General features: G+C 63.3%; 1 protein-coding gene across 2 annotated transcripts; it reads left to right on the top strand.

The window, feature by feature from the left end:
- On the top strand, positions 1 to 19,379 carry ATG2A (autophagy related 2A). Of its 2 annotated transcripts, none has more exons than XM_032879411.1 (41): positions 1 to 293; positions 2,424 to 2,586; positions 2,678 to 2,830; positions 2,988 to 3,090; positions 3,516 to 3,651; positions 3,796 to 3,894; positions 4,208 to 4,304; positions 4,393 to 4,557; positions 4,664 to 4,804; positions 5,351 to 5,588; positions 5,673 to 5,817; positions 5,910 to 6,002; positions 6,383 to 6,541; positions 6,660 to 6,903; positions 7,242 to 7,338; positions 7,450 to 7,609; positions 8,290 to 8,432; positions 8,520 to 8,659; positions 8,772 to 8,932; positions 9,572 to 9,722; positions 9,821 to 10,020; positions 10,122 to 10,202; positions 10,434 to 10,540; positions 10,632 to 10,724; positions 11,746 to 11,816; positions 12,042 to 12,118; positions 12,678 to 12,842; positions 12,967 to 13,093; positions 13,180 to 13,391; positions 13,967 to 14,175; positions 14,445 to 14,580; positions 16,013 to 16,219; positions 16,405 to 16,506; positions 16,587 to 16,671; positions 16,775 to 16,907; positions 16,990 to 17,062; positions 17,250 to 17,332; positions 17,604 to 17,725; positions 17,873 to 18,027; positions 18,900 to 19,052; positions 19,137 to 19,379. In XM_032879411.1, the coding sequence occupies exons 1-41, from the start codon at positions 123 to 125 to the stop codon at positions 19,371 to 19,373; spliced, it is 5,787 nt and encodes a 1,928-aa protein (XP_032735302.1). In that variant the 5' UTR covers positions 1 to 122; the 3' UTR covers positions 19,374 to 19,379. The 2 variants fall into 2 exon arrangements, with proteins under 2 accessions (XP_032735302.1, XP_032735301.1); XM_032879410.1 differs by having other exon boundaries at positions 12,678 to 12,848.
- The last annotated feature ends 397 nt before the right edge of the window (positions 19,380 to 19,776 follow it).

The following is a 19,776-nucleotide window of genomic DNA, read 5'->3' as shown; positions in this document are numbered from 1 at the left end:
GGGCGCGGCCTGGCGCTGAGAGAAGCGGCGGGGACAGCCGGGGGCTCTAGTGAACTGCGAAGCCGGACAGGGATCGCCGGCGGTCGGCGAGCAGAGGCGGCCTGGGCCCGGCGGTCTCCGAGATGTCACGATGGCTGTGGCCATGGTCAAACTGTGTGAAAGAGCGGGTATGCCGCTACTTGCTGCACCACTACTTGGGTCACTTCTTCCAGGAGCACCTCAGCCTGGATCAGCTCAGCCTCGACTTGTACAAGGGCAGCGTTGCCTTGCGGGATATCCACTTGGAGATCTGGGTGAGGAACGAGTCCCGAGATCGGGAAGCCGGGGCGGTGCGCAGAGACCTGAGGATCCTGGCTAAAGGGTCAGGCTGGGGGACCGGGCAGAGGGAGTGGAGAGGCCGTGGGAGTCGGGCCCTTTCCAGGCGACGGATCGGCTTCAGAGCCAGAAGCTGGGTGGGAAGGGGGTCCCTGCCTCCACTTCACCGTAGAAGAAAGTGAGGCTGAGGAGGGGGGTGTCACTTGTCTGGGGAATGCCAGAATAAGCACATCGAGTTGGGGGCCCGAGTTGAGAACTGTGGTCCTCAGAGGCTGAGGAAGGCGAAGGAACTAGGGGGCTCTGACAGGACGGGGCCAGGGCCGTGACAGAGTTGGGGCCGTGCAGCTAGCCGGTCAGGCAAGGCTGGTGGGGGTCTGGAGTCCTGCTGGGAGCACCTGTAGGAAAGGTGCTCTGACCTCCTGACCCTCCGATCCTGGGCCAAGTGGGTGGCATCCGCCTCAGGATGTGGATGTCAACAACCGCGTCAGCACCCGTGTTGATCAACACCTCGTGTGACTGCTGCGGCTGCCTACTTCCTGCTTTGGGGAGAGTGGGATGGACCCAGTGGTGTTTGGGGAGGGGCTTGGGAATCAGCCTCCCTACCTGCCAGCAAGCCCCTGAGGAAGGGTGGAGAGGTTCGTCTTCAGGTGGGGAGGAGGCCTAGGGAGATGCTGAGGAGGCAGGGAGGAAGGAGGTCGGAGGTCTGGGTCAGAAGCCTGAGGTTGGGGGCGGTGAAGGGCAGTGACTCACAACTCAGCCAAACTGGGAAGTTGCAAAGGAGCCACCAGTTAGAGGTGTCAGGCCAAGGCTGGCACTGGGTCATCCCCGCCCCCCAACTCCAGAACAGCAGGGGTGGGCATGGGGTCGGGGCATCTCAGCGAAATTTCTGTCTGGGCAGACAGGGTTCTCGGCCTAAAGGCAGTCTGGGACAGGAAGAGCTGAGCTAATTTAGGGGCAGAGGGATACAGCCAAGCCCGGAGTTGGGGACACCTCCTGATAACCTCTTGTGTGCGAATCCTAGTGAAGGCCTTCTCTGACCTCTGACTTTTAGGCTGGCCTGAAAGAAATGGCAAAGACCTCTAGGCTGCTGCTTTCTAGTTCCAGTTCCAGAAAACACTCCCACCCTGCCCTGCCCTGCCCTGCCCTCTTGGCGGGGATTGAAATGGCTCCCAGCTAGGCTGCTTTCTGGGTTGGCCTCCAGGGAGGAGTCGTCGTGTCCCCTACCTACCCCCCCCCCCCCCCCCCCCCGGGGAAAGCAGGTCCTTTCATAGCCAGCCCCTCCTCCCAGCCGCTCAGCCTGCAGCCCCTGCCAGGAAGACCCCAGAAGAAGCCGAGTGCCTGGGGAGCCTGGGATGGGGTGAGGAGAGAGGCCTGTCTTCCTAGTTGCAGTCCTCACAGTACACTGAGTGATTAAACTAGTTCCTTCTCTCTAGGCCTCAGTTCCCATCTGTGGATCTCTGGGTAAGGAGTTTCACCTTGACCTCTATAAGCCTTCTAGTTCCGCCATGTGTTTGTGGATTCTTGGATCCAACAAGTGTTTACTGGGAACTTCTCTGGGTGGTACCATATAGCACCTGGGATCACACGGAGCCGGCAGGAGGCTTCCTGCCTTCATGGAGCTCCCAGATGGCGGTGGTGCTCTTTCCCCATTGGTAACCAGGGGCTCTCAGCCTTGTATCTCAGAGAGGTACAGCTGCACCAAGTGTTCGGAGTTGGGGGGCGGGGGTCACCTCTGGCTCAGTTCAGTCCTCTGCCAGCCTCCCCTTGAACTCCGTACTTGCCCAGAGAGAACATGGGTGCTGCACTGTCTTGGGCCTTTCCACATGCCGTTCCTATGCCTGGAGCATGCTGCCTTCCATCCTCTCTGCCTGGCTTCCTCCTTTTCATGCTTCAGCCGCCCCTTCCTCTGGCTCAAAGGATGAAACACGTTTGGATGAACCAAGAGTAGGAACCAGCTAAAGCAGTGGCAGACTCTGTAGTAGCCCACGGTGGCGGCCGGGAGAACCAGGGAGCTCTCCAGGGTCAGGGCAGACCAACAAGGAGTGTGGCCGCCAAGCAGCCACATTTGGGGTTTCCCCGAGCCGGCTCTGTCTCTTCCCCGTTCCTAGTCCGTGAACGAAGTGCTGGAGTCCATCAAGTCACCCTTGGAGCTGGTGGAAGGCTTCGTGGGCTCTGTCGAGGTGGCCGTGCCCTGGGCTGCGCTGCTCACCGACCACTGCACCGTGCACGTGTCAGGCCTCCAGCTCACCCTGCAGCCTCGCCAGGGCCCTGGTGAGGGCAGGGCAAGGCTGGGGCTGCGGGCGTGGGGAGCCCGGTGGTAGGAGTAGGCCCGCCTTTTCTGATAGCCTCCTCCTCCTCACAGGGCCGGGGGCTGCTGACTCGCAGAGCTGGGCCTCGTGCATGACCACGAGCCTGCAGCTGGCTCAGGAGTGCCTCCGGGATGGGCTCCCCGAGCCCTCTGAGCCACCACAGCCCCTGGAGGGCCTGGAAATGTTTGCCCAGACCATTGAGACTGGTAAGTGGGCCTCTCGTGGGTATCCTGCTGTCTGCCCCTCCTCAGCCCACAAGACGGAGGCCCCAGACAGCAGGATGGCCACACGGCCGCCCCAGCCGGGAAACTCTGCCTTCCTCTTGCTGTCCCAACTGGCCTGAGACCCCTTTCCACCCCTCAGTGCTGCGCAGGATCAAGGTGACCTTCCTGGACACTGTGGTGAGGGTTGAGCACTCGCCGGGTGATGGGGAGCACGGCGTGGCAGTAGAAGTCCATGTACAGAGGTAGGGGCGTGCCCCGAGTGGGTGGGCTAGGGTGCAGACAAGGGGCAGTGAGGGGCTGCTGAACAGTATGGGCCCTGCCCCTGCCCCTCTCCCCAGCTTGGGCTCCCGGGAAGCAGCATGGCAAAGCTTGGGTGGGACTGGGTGGTGGCCATGGTGGGAGGGAAACCATATTGCAAGCCCGGAGTGGTGTCCAGGGGCCAAGGGGTACCGGCAGTCCAGGGTGGCTGGGGTTCCCGAGGATCAGGTTACACACGGAGGGTCTGAAGAGCAAGGGCTGACCCTGGAGGTCCAGTATGGTCGGGCTGTGATGGGCCAGCTCTGTCGGCCAGCCTCTCTGGCCACAGACCCCTAGAACAGAATACTGCGTGGGGAGAGGGGCTCCAGCCTGCGGTGGCTGGGGCGAGGGCTGATCCTACACTCGCCAGACTGGAGTACTGTGATGAGGCAGTGCGGGACCCAAGCCAGGCACCGCCGGTGGACGTGCACCAGCCTCCCGCCTTCCTGCACAAGCTGCTGCAGCTGGCAGGAGTCCGCCTGCACTTCGAGGAGCTCCCCGAGCAGGTGGGCTGACTCGGATCCCCGCCACTTTCTTCTCCTCATCCCCACCTTCTCTCCTGTCTGCCTGCCCCACTGGGCCCCATCCCTTCTGAGCATGTCTGACCTCATCTTCTCGATCCCTTCCCTCCTATACCCTTTTGCCTCCAGGAAGGTCCCCCGAAACCCCCCTTGCAGATCGGCAGCTGCTCAGGGTATATGGAATTGACAGTGAAATTGAAGCAGAATGAGGCCTTCCCAGGCCCCAAGGTGGGTCCCCGGCCCCCGTGGAGGAGGGAGTGGGCCCCATCTCAGAATACTCCTCGGCAGTGCCGATCTTCCCCCATGCCCCGTACAAAGCAGGCTCTTTGAGTGGGGTAAGTTACTGCCTTCTTGGCAGTAGGGAAACAGGCTCAGTGGTCAAGTTGTGGCCAGAGTCACACAGCTGCTTGGTGGTGGCGCTCAGCCTGGCAACTGGCATCCTCCCTCCTCTGGGTGAGGGCAGGTGGGCGGCAGCTCTCAGAGGGCCGAGGCGGCAGGTGTAGGCTCCATGGTGGGCCCCTCTGGCCCCTTCTGTCCACAGCTGGAGGTGGCTGGACAGCTGGGCTCCTTGCACCTGCTCCTGACCCCTCAGCAGCTCCAGCAGCTTCAAGAACTGCTCAGTGCCGTGAGCCTCGCAGGTGAGGCCTCTGGGCTCTGCAGAGGTTGGGATGGCTGGGGAGGGGCCAGCTGGGCTGGACCAACAAAAGGACGTGTCCTCCTCCGTAGACCCCGGGGGCCTGGTTGACAAGCTGAACAAGAGCCGCCCGCTAGGAGCTGAAGACCTGTGGTTGATCGAGCAGGACCTGAACCAGCAGCTGCAGGCAGGGGCTGTGGCCGAGCCCCTCAGCCCAGAACCCCTCAGCAACCCTCTTGTCAACCTGGACAGTACTGGTGGGTGTGGGGCCAGACCTGGTAGTTGTCGGGGCAGCGGGCCCGGGTGCGGGACTCACAGGGGCCAAGTGTGGCCTTCCCTGACCTCCCCTGCCCTCGCTCACAGACCTCTTCTTCTCCATGGCGGGCCTCACGAGCAGTGTGGCCTCAGCGCTCTCTGAGCTCTCCCTCTCGGATGTAGACCTGGGATCCTCCATGCACAGCGACATGGCCTCCCGCCGGCTCTCTGCCCATACCCAGCCAACTGGTGAGTGCTCCCGGGGCAAGAGGAGCCGGAGGAGGCCTCAGTGCCCGAGTGATGTCATGTGCCCGCAGGAGGCCCCCACCGATGCTACGGCCCACCATGGGTGACTTGAATCCCTGGGGATGCTTGGTGGGGGGGGAGGCTGGTACCACAGTGGATAGAGGCCAGGTTTCAAAGTCAGCGATCTGGGGCCAGGCACTTAAATTCTTGGAGACTCAGTTTCCCTTTCCATAAAAAGGTTCTAGTAAGATCTGGCCTTGCCAAGCTGTGGGGTTTGGCCGATGTTTATTGAGAGATTGCGTCTGACAGGTGCGAGTCTGAGGGCTTTATCCCCCTGTTCCTCCAGCTCCTTGAGGGGTTGGAGTGAGCCTAGGTTGGTATCTGGCTAAGGAGGCTCTGGGTTAGCCCTGCCCTGCCAAGCCCCGTGCCAGAGTCACAGTCCGTCAGGGCTGGGGCTTCTCCCAGCCCCCAGCCGGGTGTCTGACCAGCCCTCTTCCTGGGGTACCCATGAGCTCTGGGAAGTCCCTGGTGACACCTCTGTCCTCTCAGGCAAGACGGCCCCCACACCCCTCCCGGATACCCTGCGCCCGGACTCGCTGGTGAAGATGACCTTAGGGGGCATGACCCTGACCTTGCTGCAGACATCTGCCCCATCTTCTGGACCACCTGACCTCACCACCCATTTTTTTTCGGAGTTTGATGCCACCAAAGATGGGCCCTTCGGCTCCCGTGACTTCCACCATCTCCGGCCGCGCTTCCAGAGGGCCTGTCCCTGTAGCCATGTCCGGTACAAGCCCAAGGCAGGGACCCAAAGAGAGACTCCCTCCACCCCCATAAGCCCAACCTCTGATGCCCCGCTACTTCGTCGCAGGCTAACGGGGACAGCTGTGCAGCTATCTTGGGAGCTGCGGACGGGCAGGGGCCGGCGGACTACCAGCACACAAGTGCACTTCGGGCAGCTCGAGGTGCTGGAGTGCCTGTGGCCCAGGGACACGTCGGAGCCTGAGTACACGGAGGTGAGGACAGAGCCGGTGTGCACGGCGGAGCCTGCAGCTTCCGGCGGGTGTGGAAGCTCGGCCTGACTTTGGCTTCCTGTGTCCCGTCCCAGGTCCTCAGCTTCCCCAGCAGCCTTGGTTCCCAGGCCTCAGCTCGGCCCTGTGCCCACCTGCGTCATACACAGACTCTCCGCAGGGTGTCCAGGGTAACTCACCGCCCCCCCGGCTGTTTCCCACCTCTCGGCCTCCGTTAGTACCTCCCTGCTCCCACCCTCCACCGCCTTTGCCCTTGCTCAGCCGGAGTGCGCCTCCCCATCTGGGAGCCCTCGGGGGCTGGGCCCTGCACAAGGCATCCTCTGTGCCCGGTTGCCCCTTCCCTGCAAACCCGGCAAACCCCGGCGGGTCTCCAGATATGGGGTGTCATCCTTCTCAGGCAACATGATGAGGCTTTCCAGGTCCTCTGCCCGAGCTTTCCTTCCCACCACCCGGGAGGGCTCTGTGTTTCGTTTCTGCTCAAGGGCGTCCCTTCCCATCCTGCCCTCAACTGCCCCCCAGACCTCGCTAACCTGAACATCCTCGCCCTCAGAGCCGACCCCGGCGCCCCGCTGCCTGCCATTGCCACTCGGAGCTGGCCCTGGACCTGGCTGACTTCCAGGCGGATGTGGAGCTGGGGGCCCTGGACCGGCTGGCTGCTGTGCTGCGCCTGGCCACTGTACCCCCTCCTGAGCCGCCTGCTGGCCTCCTGGTAAGAGACCCGGCTGGGCCAGGGAGCTGGCGCAGACCCTCTGGCTCGAAGCCACAGTGGCAGAGCCCCCAGCAGTGGCTCTGACCCCCCCCCCCCCCCCCCTGCCATCCTCCCGCAGACAGAACCCCCACCAGCTGCTGAGCAGCAGACGGTGGTGCGGCTGTCAGCTCCCCGGGCCACGCTGCAGCTGCGCTTCCCCATCGCCGACCTGCGGCCCGAGCGGGACCCCTGGGCAGGCCGGGCCGTGCGGGCCGAGCAGCTGCGGCTGGAGCTGAGTGAGCCCCAGTTCCGGTCAGAGCTGAACAGCGGTCCTGGTCCCCCGATCCCCACCCGCCTGGAACTGACCTGCTCCGACCTGCATGGTGAGAGCCCCCCGGGGACAGTCCCCAGGGCAGGGCCTCAGGCCCCTGGGAGAGGTGGGGAAGGGACTGAGGCACGGTCGGGACAGACTCTGGCCCAAGACTCACCAGCTCCGTGAGGCACCAGCGTTGCCTGTTTCTAGGCTTGCCTGAGAGCGGGCAGAGCGGGCCTTTGTCACTGGTCTGCAACAGATTGTGGGTGTGAGGGAGGGCACGGGCCTGTAAATGATAAAGGACAGTCACCGTGGTGGAGGTTCCAGGCCCCCGCAACCTCTCCTCCCACGGGGAAAGAAATGGGGAGAGGCAGCCGTGACAACCCCCGCTCCTCCTTATCCTTCCAGGCACTTACGAAGATGGAGAGAAGCCCCCCGTCCCCTGCCTGCGGGTCTCCAAAGCTCTGGATCCCAAGAGCCCCGGGCGCAAATACTTCCTGCCCCAGTAAGTGGGGGGCTCTGGAAGGCACGGGCAGGAGAGGAGCGCTTGGCTCCTGAGCTGGGATCTGGGGCTCAGGGGGCCTGGCAGGCCAGTGACAGGCCTGTGCCCTGGCAGGATAGCGGTGACGCTGCACCCCCAGCTGAGCAGCGCCCAGTGGGAAGCGGCCCCCGAGAAGGGAGAGGAGCTGGAGCGGTCAGCCGAGAGTCCGTGTGAGCTGCGGGAGCCTGAACCCTCACCCTTCTCCTCCAAGAGGACCATGTATGAGACGGAGGAGGTAAGGCCCCGAACCCAGGGGAGCCAATTGGTGGCTGTGGGACAGGAGGACAGGACCGCCGGAGGCACCAGGGGATGTGACCTGGCACCAGCAAGAACGTCATCTATTCCATCATCTTAGACCAGTGGGGAATCAGATCGCCCCAGCTCATGGGGCCTGGGCGTGAGGACACTGGTGAGGGCAGTCCCCAGACGGCACAGGTCCATTGATTGGGAAGGTCAGAACCACATCTGTGGACAATGTATGTTTGGACTTCACGATCTTCTCTGGGGGTGCTGAGATTTGAGTGAGAGACAGTAAAGGGCCTGGTCTCTGGGCCCCGTGGGCTGGGTTTAAATCTAGGCTCTTCCATTCAGTGGCCTCATCCCCTTGGAGCTGGTATAATCTCAGAGTTACACACGGATGAGTTTCCTTGTCTTGAAAGTGGATACAGTGACCTGTGTCACAGGCTTATCACCATGAGGAGAAAAGAGTTGACTTCCATGAGGTCCTTCCTCATCGCAGGGTTGGCACACGGTCGGCATTCGCACGAGCTGGCTGCCATCCGTCCCAGCAGAGAGGAGCTCCTATGAAATGAATGAGAGTGAACGAATGAATGATAGGAAGTCAGGGTGCAGCCCGGGGTCTCGTTCCCGAGCCAGCCCAGTCTCTCAGATGCCTCTCCCCGCTCGCCTGTCTAGATGGTGATTCCTGGAGACCCTGAGGAGATGAGGACCTTCCAGAGCCGGGCCCTGGCACTGTCACGCTGCAGCCTAGAAGTGCTCCTGCCCAGCGCCCACATCTTCCTGCCCAGCAAGGAGGTCTATGAGAGTCTGTACAACAGGTGCAAACTCAGGCAGGTGGGGGGGGCAGTGGGGGGAGGGGCGGGGCTGGACCACCCTCACCGCCACTGTCCCTCCACCTGCCCCAGGATCAACAACGACCTGCTCATGTGGGAGCCTGCAGACCTGCTTCCCGCCCCCCCCCCCCCCCCCCACCCCCCCGGCTTCCCGGGCCCCTCGGGCTTCTGGCACGACAACTTCAAGATGTGCAAGTCAGCCTTCAAGCTGGGTAGGAGGGACGCCCCAGCTGGGATTCTGAGCTCCCCACCACCCAGAGCTGGGCAGGGCTTGGGCAGCCCTCCCAGGTCTCCTTCCCACTTGGCTCCTTGATCTCACCCCAGACTCAGACTCCGATGAAGAGGATGCCCACTTCTTCTCAGTAGGGGCATCGGGCGCTCCCCAGCCCCCTGCCCCTGAGTCCCCAAGTCCTCGCTCCCAGAGCACCTTCTCGACACTGGTGACTGTGCTGCAGGGTCGGATCACAGCCCTCTGTGAGACTAAGGTGAGGGCAGCCCCGGGGAGGTGAGCCCCGCTGACTCCGGTGCCCCCACCCACCATTGGCAGGAGAGGAAGACCAATGTGAGCAGCTCCAGTTTGGGAATCTAGGAAAAGAAAGCCCAGTGTGGCTGAGAGTGGTGTGTCTGGCCAGCAGCACCCACTTGCCACCCACTGACCCACCCATGCCTCCCCAACCATCCCAACACACCCCCGTTGGCCCCTGTTGTACGGAAGGTGTCATGCCAGAGGTCGGGGGGTGGGGTGGCAATGTCTCATACCAGATGGCAGGTAGGGCAAGGATGACTCCCCTTCTGGCGAAAGACAAAAGCAATGGGGTGCTGGGGTGGCTTAGCCTGCTAAGGGTCTGATTCTTAATCATCTCAAGAGCCCCGTATCAGTCTCCACACTGGGCATGGAGTCTGCCCGCCAAAAAAAAGATTCTCTCTACCTCTCCCTCTGCCCCTTGCCACTCTCTAAAAAGAAAAAACAAAACAAAACAAGACAAAAAAAAAAAAAAGTGCTGCTCTGGGATGTCAGCGAATCTGGGTGGAGCCAGAGCCAGTCCTCTGTAGGCAGAATCTGTGGGAGGCCATGCCCCTGGGGGAGGGCCCTGGTGAGGCCACGCCCCATGCTCTCTGTGCAGGACGAGGTTGGGCAGCGGCTGGAGACCTCACATGGGGAGCTGGTGTTGGATGTGGAGCAAGGTACCATCTTCAGTGTCTCCCAGTACCGAGGCCAGCCGGGACTCGGCTACTTCTGCCTGGAAGCGGAGAAGGCAAAGCTCTACCACCGAGGTATGAAGGGAGGGGACTTGCTGGAGGGCCAAGGGCCCTGGGGTGGGGGGGCTGCCGGTGAGCCAGCATGGCAGGGAGCTCACCAGCTGCTTCCCCAGCGACTGTGGATGACTCCCGGCTGCCCAGTCGCCTGGATCTGCCCAGCTTTGCCCCTCCGGCCCAGCTGGCCCCAACCATCTACCCGTCGGAGGAAGGGGTGACTGAACGGGGAGCCTCGGGCCTCAGGGGCCAGGGCCGGGGTCCCCACATGCTGTCCACGGCTGTACGCATCCATCTGGACCCCCACAAGAATGTCAAGGTACAACAGTGCCTGCTTCTGGTCTACCCGCTTGGCTGGGGCTACTGCCTCCTGGTGCCTGGTGGGCTGGGCACCCTGGGCTGACTGTGTCCCACCTCCAGGAGTTCCTGGTGACATTGCGGCTGCACAGGGCCACCCTGCGCCACTTCATGGCTCTTCCAGAACAGAGTTGGCACTCCCAGGTGAGCAAAAGTGGTGTGGGCAGGTGGGTCTCTGGACTTGGAGAGGTGGAGGCCAGTGTGAGGGGCCTGGGCTGGGCCAGAGGTGACCTCCAAGGGAAGGCAAGGGGTACGGTAGCAGGGATGGGCAGCACATGGGGAGCCAGCCTGGGGCGGGGGTGTGTGGAGGAGAGGCGGTTAGAGGAAGGAAGAGGTTCCTGATCCTCACCACCCCTCCTGTCCTGGCCCCCAAAGCTGTTAGAGTTCTTAGATGTGCTTGATGACCCAGTGCTGGGCTACCTGCCCCCAACCGTCATCACTGTCCTGCACACTCACCTATTCTCCTGCGCCGTGGACTACAGGTACCCAGGCTGGGTGGGCCGAGAGCCAGGGGCCGGGGGTAGGCTCTCGATAAGGAGCCCACCCCAGCACATGTGTGACCCACCCCTCCAGGCCCCTCTACCTCCCTGTGCGTGTCCTTGTCACCGCTGAGACCTTCACCCTCTCCAGCAACATCATCATGGACACCTCGACCTTCCTGCTCAGGTATGCACCACCTCTACCCAGCTCACACCACCCCCCAAAACTGGGCTGCAGCTGCTACCCCCCCCCCAGGGTCCTGCCTACCTGCTATGTGTCCTCAGGCCCGTCCCTGAGCCTTTCTGTACATTTAGGTGATGATTCCTTGCTCAGGAATGAGAATTGATTCCACCTTCCTGGACGACAGTTGCGCTCCTTGTCAGAGCCTTAGAAGTATTTGTGCTCTCTAAACTGATCATCTCACAGACATGCTTGTTCTAAGGATACAAGGATAACAGGGGCGGAATGCAATGCCTTTGTCGTATAATTTAAAACTTGTAAATAATCTAAATGCCCCCAAATGACAACATGAGTCAGTAAATGTGGCTTACCCGACCATTAAAGTCAGGTTGAAGAATGACATTGAAGAACACGAGAGCCATCGTAATGCAGCATGTACTGAAAACCCGAGCTAGAAAGCTCTGTGTGGTGGTGGTGTTTTTTAAGATTTATGAAGGTTTATTTATATACTCTGTGGCTCTGTGGCTTCACAGAGCAGATAAAAGAAAATGCATAGGGCGCTTTTCTCAGAATTTGGGATTAGAGAATATGATTAGAGATGATTTCTTAGTCCTGTGTTTTAGAACATCTTAAAGGAGCTCGTGTCCTGTTGCTATTAAAATAAGGACTGACTTTGAAAGAACAGTGAATGCTGTGGGAGGGTCGGTAAGGGAGCAGGACACTTTCCTCCTGTCGCCACCCACCGTGAGGCCCAGATGAGGCGGAGAAGCGGGAGAAACTGGGAGCGCGCGGTCTGCCCTCTGACCTAGGCGAGCTTGCGCTATTTTGGGGCCTGCGGCCCAGGAGACAGGCCCAGTGTACAGAGAGGAACACTGAGGCTAGAGGAGACCCAGCGCTAGTTGCTTGTGGGTTTGGGACCCCCTGTGGCTGCCCCTCTGCCTGTCTGTGGGGGTCCCCGACCTGTGGCTCCCACGGAGCTGCACCCTGCAGCGGTTCCTGGGCCCTTCTCAGCCCTGTTCCCCACCAGGTTCATCCTCGATGACTCAGCCTTATACCTGTCCGACAAGTGTGAGGTGGAGACCCCGGACCTGCAGCGAGGTGGGCAGGGCCTGGACGGGGCCCCTCCCCTCTGAGGGCTCACAGCCCCAGGCCGCACCCTGAGCAGCCGGACACCCTCACCCAGCTGCTGGCCGGGTTCTCAGCACCCTCGCACGCCCGCCCGCAAGGGCTGCGCTTAGATCAACGCCCACTTCTCCGCTCGGGTGCTGGGCCAGGGGGTCAGCATGAAGAATCAACTGGAACTTCTCTCGCTTTCTGCTGCAGATTATGTCTGTGTCTTGGATGTTGACCTTCTGGAGCTCGTGATTAAAACCTGGAAGGGGAGCACCGAGGGCAAGCTGGTGAGTGTTGCCCAGAGTCCCCCAGAGCCAGAGCGGTTGCAAGGGCTGGGACAGTGAAGCCTCCAGGCGGTCACTGTTTCCTCTTGCACCGTCTCCTCCCTTCTGCTCCCTGGGCCTGGGCTCAGGTTCCAGTCACTGCCTGCCCTTCCATGCTGGGCTCTGGGCCAGTTCCCCTGCCAGCAGGGCAGCCCATCATATGAACCCCCCCACCAGGGGGCAGCTGCGGCCAGGGCCGAAGCAGGGTATCGGGAGTCAGCTGGCCCTGTGGGGCCTGTGTCCTCCCTGGTCAGATGGAGGTAACGGGCTGCACGTGGCCAGGCTGAGGGGAGCGACAGAGGACCGGGCCCTGGAACACTGTCACGCAGGGAGGGCACTCCAGCTTCTTTGCATGGCCCGGAGGGAAGCCCCCTCACTCTCTGGGCTCCATTTGCTCCTTCCTTCAGCAGAGGTGCTGGGCAGCAGGCTGCCCAGCCCAGGGAAGACCAGGCCGAGCCCCGTCTGTGTGTGGCGGGGATGAAGCCCAGCCTGATGGCACCCCGCACCCCGCACCCCTCCCCAGAGCCAGCCACTGTTCGAGCTGCGTTGCTCCAACAACGTGGTGCGCGTGCACAGCTGCGCGGACTCCTGCGCCCTGCTGGTCAACTTGCTGCAGTACGTGATGAGTGAGGGCGACCTGCACCCCCCGCCCCGGCCCCCCAGCCCCACGGAGATCGCCGGCCAGAAGGTACAGGTGAGGCCTGGCCCTTCCGGCTCCGGGAACTCCCCCAGCACCCTGGCATCAGAGGAGGAGGAGGCGGCACCCCTCCTTTTGTCACTTATTCACCCTACCCCTCCCCCACCTGGCCCAGCTCTCGGAGAGCCCTGCCTCCCTGCCCTCCTGTCCCCCAGTGGAGACAGCCCTCATCAACCAGCGGGACTTGGCCGACGCCCTCTTGGACACTGAGCGCAGCTTACGGGAGCTGACCCAGCCTTCAGGTGCGGTGTGGGGGTGCTCTGGGGCCAGAGGACAATCAGGCACCCAAATCAGCCATCCCCTCCAAAACTGGCATCTCGCTCCACAGGTGGCCCCCTCCCTCAGGCCTCGCCCGTGTCAGTCTACCTCTTCCCAGGTGAACGGAGCGGGGCCCAGCCCCACTTGCCCCCTGTCGTGGCCCCTGACAGCAGCTTGGGGTCCCGCTCAGAGGCCAAGGAAGATGAAAAGGAAGACGGAGATGGAGACACTCTGGACAGTGATGAGTTCTGCATCCTTGATGCTCCAGGCCTTGGCATCCCGGTGTGTGGGGGGGGGCAGGCTGGGCAGGGCCAGGAAGTGGTAGGAGAGGGTGGCTTCCTTCTGCACCCTTCTAGAGCTCCTGCTGCTAGAGGGGTAGGAGGTGGTCTCTGCCACTGGGGAGGCGGGTCTGGGTCCCTGACAGTCCCTCTGAACTCTGGGCCTTGAGGGAGCAAGTGGATTTCCAGAGGAAGAGAGAAAGAACGACATGGGGGGCCAAGGACAGGACATCAAGGGAAGGGAAGAAGAGGAGCTGGGTGGTTTGCAGGAGGGAGAGAACCATCTGACTGGTGGGGTACTGACTGGCTGGTCCCTAGGAGCCAATGGGAATGTCACATGCAAGCGAGACCCAGGCCCAGGGAGACAGGGTTGGCAAGAGCACGGGGCACTTGGGTCCCTCCCGCACCGGCCCCCGGGACAGAGCACTCTGACACAGCTTCTGGGGATGGTGACCCAGGAGAGTCACCTTTTGTCCAAAACGGGGGGAGGTATGAGGATGGGGCGGAAGTTGGGAGAGGGTGGCCTGGACTGGGGAAGGTGTCTGTGCACATATGTTGACTCACCACCCCCCTCTACAGCCCCGAGATGGGGAGCCCGTGGTGACACAGCTGCATCCTGGCCCCATCATCGTGCAGGACGGGTACTTTTCCCGGCCCCTGGGCAGCACGGACCTGCTGCGGGCACCTGCCCACTTCCCTGTGCCCAGCAGCCGCGTGGTGCTCCGGGAGGTCTCGCTCGTCTGGCACCTCTATGGCGGTCGGGACTTTGGCCCCCACCCTGGCCACAGGTGAGAAGGACGGGTGCAGGCAGCCTCTAGGGCCATGGGCCCATCTGGCAAGGAGATGGGGCCTGGGCTGGAGGTCAGCTCTGACCTTCAGCAGCTGACAATCTTAAGCCGTGTCCTTGACTCAGTGGCCTCTGTTCTTTCTCCTTCCTTGCCCCCCACCCCCACCCCCAGGGCTGAGGCCAAAGAGGGCTTCCTGCCCCGGGCTGAAGGGCCCACTCTGACGGGAAGGGAGTCCCTCCGAGTCAGCTTGTCCCCTGTCCCTCTTCCAGGACAAGAGGCAGCTTCATGGGCCCTAGGGGCTCCCCTTCCCGCTGCTCCGGTCCCAACCGGCCCCAGAACTCCTGGCGTACGCAGGGGGGCAGTGGGAGGCAGCACCACGTCCTCATGGAGATCCAGCTCAGCAAGGTGAGCTGGGGGCTCAGTATAGAAAGCCACCTGGATGGGGGACAGGCCCGCCATGCCATCCCTGGCACCCAGCCAGCTCTCCACCATGGCCACTTAGCTCCAGGTCCCCGGTCAGGAACCATGTCCCCGAGTGTTTGCAGGGCGCAGTCGTGCCACTCCCCAGGTGCTGTTCTAGACGTTGGAGGGAGCAGTGAGCACAGCGGAAAGAAGCCCCGCTTCCCTGTCCCATGTGTGGTAGTGGAGGGAGCCACGGATTTGTGGATCTGTACGGTGCGGCAGGAGATAAATGTTTGGGGAAGGGGAGCCAGGGCTGGGCGCAGGGAGCACAGGGAGGAGCAGCGCATCTTCTTGAGAAGGTGTCGTTGGCACGAAAACCTGCGGGAGGGGACGGGTTGAGGGTGTCAGCATGAGGGCCACGGGCCGCGAGCATCTCCACTGTGTGTGGAGGCATGTGGCCGGCGGGACCGCAGCCGGGCCAGGATGGTGGCCGTGGGGGCCGTGGGTCTGACCAGGAGCCAGGCGGCCTATGGCCCCGCAGACCACAGGACGGTTTTGGATTTTAACCAGAATGAGATGCAGTCAGCAGGAGACGGTGGCCGAGCAGGGAGGGTAGGGGCAGCCGCAGATCCGGGGACAACGGTCCATTTCTGGAGATATTTGGCTGGGGAGAAACCACAGGCTGGGCGGGCTGCAAGGCCGTCCTGAGGTGGTGTGAGCGGAGGTCCTGCTCCCTGAGGGCAAGCCCATGCAGGCCTTCTCCCAGCACACGGGGCTGTCGTGCCGGGAAAACTCGGGGGCTCCCTGCAGCCAGTGGGGCTGGGGAGCCAGCACTGGGTGTGGGGGAGAGGGAAGTCCAGGGCCAAGTTCCAAAGATGAGAAAGGCCTTGAGCCATTCGAGGTGCGAGAGAGAGGCCAGTGGGGCTGGCATGTCCAGAGCAAGGTGGAGGCTGGGCCCCTCCAGGCCCCAAGGGGGTGTTTGCAGGGCGCAAGGTGGGTGGGCGGGTGCTGGATGAAGGTCCCTCTGGCTGAGTGGAGAAGGGGCCGAGGGGCCCAGGCGGGAGGCTGTCCTGGGTGGGGGGGCAGTGGCCGCCAGGCAGGGGGCAGGAGTGAAGAGCACACAGGTGCGAGGAGACTGGAGACATGTGCCAAGGAGTGAAGCTGTGGCTAGTGATGGAGAGGCTGGAGGGCGGTGCTGGCGCTTGGTGACAGGCACACGGGGGCCTCTTAGGTGATAGGAAGGGACTGGGAGCAAGTAGCTTCAGGGGAGAGCTTCAGGTCAAGAACTCAGCGTGCCAAGTGGAGTTTGAAATGCCCTTGGAACGACCATGGGGAGGCAGCCTGGTGCGGGGCTGAGGTGGGGCTGGGGGCCAGAAGGGTGGCTGGGAGAGGCAGAGTGCTGCCTCCCTGGCTTAGGCCTCCGTCGGCCTCGCAGGTCAGCTTCCAGCATGAGGTGTACCCAGCGGAGCCCACCTCGGGCCCTGCAGCCCCCAGCCAGGAGCCAGAGGAGCGGCCGCTGTCCCGCCAGGTGTTCATTGTGCAGGAGCTGGAGGTCCGAGACCGGCTGGCCTCCTCCCAGATCAACAAGTTCTTGTACCTGCACACGAGCGAGCGGATGCCCCGTCGCGCCCACTCCAACATGGTACCGGCCACCCCCGCTGGCCACCCTGGGCAGAGCCTGGGGGTTTGGGGGCCCGGGAGAATGCCAGGGCTCAGGCGGGCCCAGCCAGGGGTGCAGCGTGTCCAGATGCAGCCACGGCTGAGCACAGGGTGGGGACCAGGGCCCAGGGCCCGGCAGGTACCCAGAGCTTGCCCTCTGCCCCCCAGCTCACCATCAAAGCGCTGCACGTGGCCCCCGCCACCCACCCGGGTGGACCCGAGTGCTGTCTCCGAGTCTCGCTGATGCCCCTGCGGCTCAACGTGGACCAGGTGAGCAGGCCAGGCGGGGCGGGTCCTGCAGTGAGCCCCATGGCCGCTGGGCCTCCCTGACCTGCACCTTCCCCTGGCAGGACGCCCTGTTCTTCCTCAAGGACTTCTTCACCAGCTTGGCGGCTGGCATCAACCCTGTGGTCTCAGCAGAGACGTCCGCGGAGGGTGAGAGGCTGAGCTGGGAGGGGAGAGCTCAGGCCCCCCACCTCCCACCTCCCACCTCCCAGCCAGCCCTGGATCCACCCCCCATCGGTGTCCCCCACCCTAGCTCGCCCTGAGACCCGAGTCCAGCCCAGCAGTGTCCAGGAAGGCCTGCCTGAGGACGCAGAGATGACCGGCTCCCGGGAGGCGGCGGGCAGTGGGCACAGCTGCTCGGCCGAGCAGCAGCCCATCTACTTCAGGTAGCGCAGAGCGCTGGGGGTCCTCGCCCGGGCTGCGGGGGGCGGGGGTGGGAACCAAGCCCGCTCTCCCTACACCCCCCAGGGAGTTCCGCTTCACGTCCGAGGTGCCCATCTGGTTGGATTACCACGGCAAGCACGTCACCATGGACCAGGTGGTGAGTGGGGCTGTCCCGCGGAGTGGCCGTGTGGGCCATCCCTCTCGGGGGTCCCCATTCTGCCCGGGTGTGGCCGGGGCCTACATCCAGGCTGTACTGGCGGCTGAGTCGGTCCCCAGGGCCACCGATGCGCTGGCTGGCACCCTGTACTGAACTGCGTCCCCCTGAATCCCCTCTCCTTCCCCAGGGCACGTTCGCCGGCCTCCTCATCGGCCTGGCCCAGCTCAACTGCTCCGAGCTGAAGCTGAAGCGGCTCTGTTGCCGACATGGGTGAGCCCCCCATCCCCTCCAGCACCCCCAGCCTCCCTTCAGGGTCCCCCGTCTTCCCCTGCCTCATCCTGACAGGTTACGTGGCCTTGGCCGAGTCATTACTCCTCTGGTGTCTCAGTTTTCGCTCTGTAAAGCGGGCACATTCATCCTTTGCCCTGGGCTGGGCGGCTGCTGGGGAGAGTGGGGGGGCACCTCAGGCCCTGGTACCTCAGGCCCTGGTCCTCCGTGTGGCGCTATGCCTCCAGACCCTCCTCTCCTCTCCCCTTCCCAGACTGCTGGGTGTGGACAAGGTGCTGGGCTATGCTCTCAACGAGTGGCTGCAGGACATCCGGAAGAACCAGCTGCCCGGCCTGCTGGGAGGTGTGGGCCCCATGCACTCGGTGGTCCAGCTCTGTGAGTGGCGGCTGTGGGGGCCCTGGGAATGGCTCTGGCTCTGGGGCAGTCTAGACGCTGCCCCGGGAGGAGAGGGAGGAGGTCCTAAACCAGGGTCGGCGCGGGCTGCACAGCCTCAGGCATGTCTGACCGTCCCCATGCCTGCAGTCCAAGGGTTCCGGGACCTGCTTTGGCTGCCCATTGAGCAGTACAGAAAGGATGGGCGCCTCATGCGGGGGCTGCAGCGGGGGGCCGCCTCCTTTGGCTCATCCACGGCCTCGGCCGCCCTGGAACTCAGCAACCGGCTGGTGCAGGCTATCCAGGTGAGCGGGCTCGTGCTTCCAGGCCGGGTAGGGCAGAGCGGATCTGCCCCACGGAGCCCGATCAGTCCCCACAGCGCTACTGAGGATGGCAGGTCTGGGGGCGCGGTCTCGTTCTCTGAGACACAGTCTTGCACGGAGGAGGCCCAGTGACTCCCACAGCAAGCCCTCAGAGTGTGGGTGCCCTGCAGCCTCCCGTGTCTGCTCCTGGCCAGCTCCTGGAGAGGAGGGAGGGGGCTATGGCTCTGTTTACAGACAGGAAAACTGAGGCACAGACTGGCCCTTGCTCATTCAAGCCCTGCACATTGCCAGGCCCAGAGACAGACTCCCGGGGAGGCACGGGAGTCCTGCGAGCAGCTGTGGTTCAGTACCCTGAACCCTACCTAGTAGGAGGGTGAGGAGGGGCAGGCCTCTGTGCAGCGGTCATGGCCGATGAGCGCGCAGATGATGGGGAGCTCAGTGCTTTCTGGGATCTGCACGCGCAGCCCCCTGTAGGCCGGGGTGAGATGTCCAGCCAGGAGGCTGGAAGGAGAAGCAGGCCCCAGAGAGGCGCCCAGATGGGGCAAGGGTCCACGCGTGGCGGTCCACCCGAGGAGGGCTGGGGGTCCAGAGGACTTGAGGACGATCCCCTCAGGAGGCATGCCCTCCACCTGAAGCCCCGCCCCCCAACCCGGGTGCTGGAAGCATCGGCAGGACCCCCAGGAGCAGCACCATAAAGCAGGGCCAAGGGGCAGGCGGAAGCGTGATGCCCCCCCACCCCTACCCCAGGCTGGCCAGGGGTTCCACATGCTTCTCTGGGGCTGGCCTGGGGGCCTCAGGGCTGGGGGGGTGTGCCTGGGCTGGCTCCTCATCTGGTGCCCTCCATGTCCCCTCAGGCCACAGCTGAGACTGTGTACGACATCCTGTCCCCAGCCGCACCCATCCCCCACTCCCTGCAGGACAAGCGCTCAGTGCGGAGGCTACGAAAGGGCCACCAGCCCGCTGACCTCCGCGAGGGTGTGGCAAAGGCCTATGACACCGTTCGAGAGGTGATGAGACCCTGTCCTCCTCCGAGTCCCACACCCACTTCCTCACCCCCCACCCCCCAGTGGCTGACTTCCCGACTTCCACAGGGCATCCTGGACACGGCTCAGACCATCTGTGATGTGGCCTCCCGGGGTCACGAGCAGAAGGGTCTGACAGGCGCTGTGGGGGGTGTGATCCGCCAGCTGCCCCCCACTGTGGTGAAGCCCCTCATTCTCGCCACGGAGGCCACGTCCAGTCTACTTGGGGGCATGCGAAACCAGATCCTTCCCGACGCACACAAGGACCACGCTCTCAAGTGGCGTGCGGACGAAGGCCAAGACTGAGCGAGCACTGGGCACGGAGGACCCCGGGCGCTGCTGCCCTCCTCGCCCAGCCAGCCCCAGGGCCATCGTGGCTTCTGCGCCTCCCCAGAGCTTTTTTGGTCGACAGCTGGGCAAGCCCTCAGGGGAAGGCTCCGGAAGGACCCTGCCTGGCCCACCTGCCAATCGCTGTGAGAATGAGGCCTCCCTGCCTGGGGCTCAGCCCCGTCTCTGCACTTTTCCTCCGGGGAGAAAGGACACTGCCTCCACCACTACCTGGGCCCACACTGCCGCCTTGTCCCAGGACGGAGGCCTTTGGACCCTCAGACCCCAACCCCACTCAGCCAAGTGTCTTTCTGTGTCTGGGGGGAGGTAGGGGACAGACACTGTGGTTCAATGTATTTTTAAGCTCCTTGAACGTGTGGGT

The sequence above is a fragment of the Lontra canadensis genome, unplaced genomic scaffold, assembly GCF_010015895.1.
Source record: "Lontra canadensis isolate GAN:19392208 unplaced genomic scaffold, GSC_riverotter_1.0 scaffold66, whole genome shotgun sequence".
Classification (NCBI taxonomy): Eukaryota; Metazoa; Chordata; class Mammalia; order Carnivora; family Mustelidae; genus Lontra; species Lontra canadensis.
The sequence above is the reverse complement of the archived record's forward strand: the minus strand, read 5'-3'. Positions and strand labels throughout refer to the sequence as shown.

Excerpts from the sequence above, each read along its gene's own strand:
- ATG2A (XM_032879410.1), top strand. The coding sequence starts at position 123 with ATGTCACGATGGCTGTGGCCATGGTCAAACTGTGTGAAAGAGCGGGTA. Across the intron at positions 5,589-5,672 it reads TGTCCCTGTAGCCATGTCCG|GCTAACGGGGACAGCTGTGC; the intron begins GTACAAGCCCAA and ends ACTTCGTCGCAG. Across the intron at positions 10,725-11,745 it reads ACCTCGACCTTCCTGCTCAG|GTTCATCCTCGATGACTCAG; the intron begins GTATGCACCACC and ends GTTCCCCACCAG.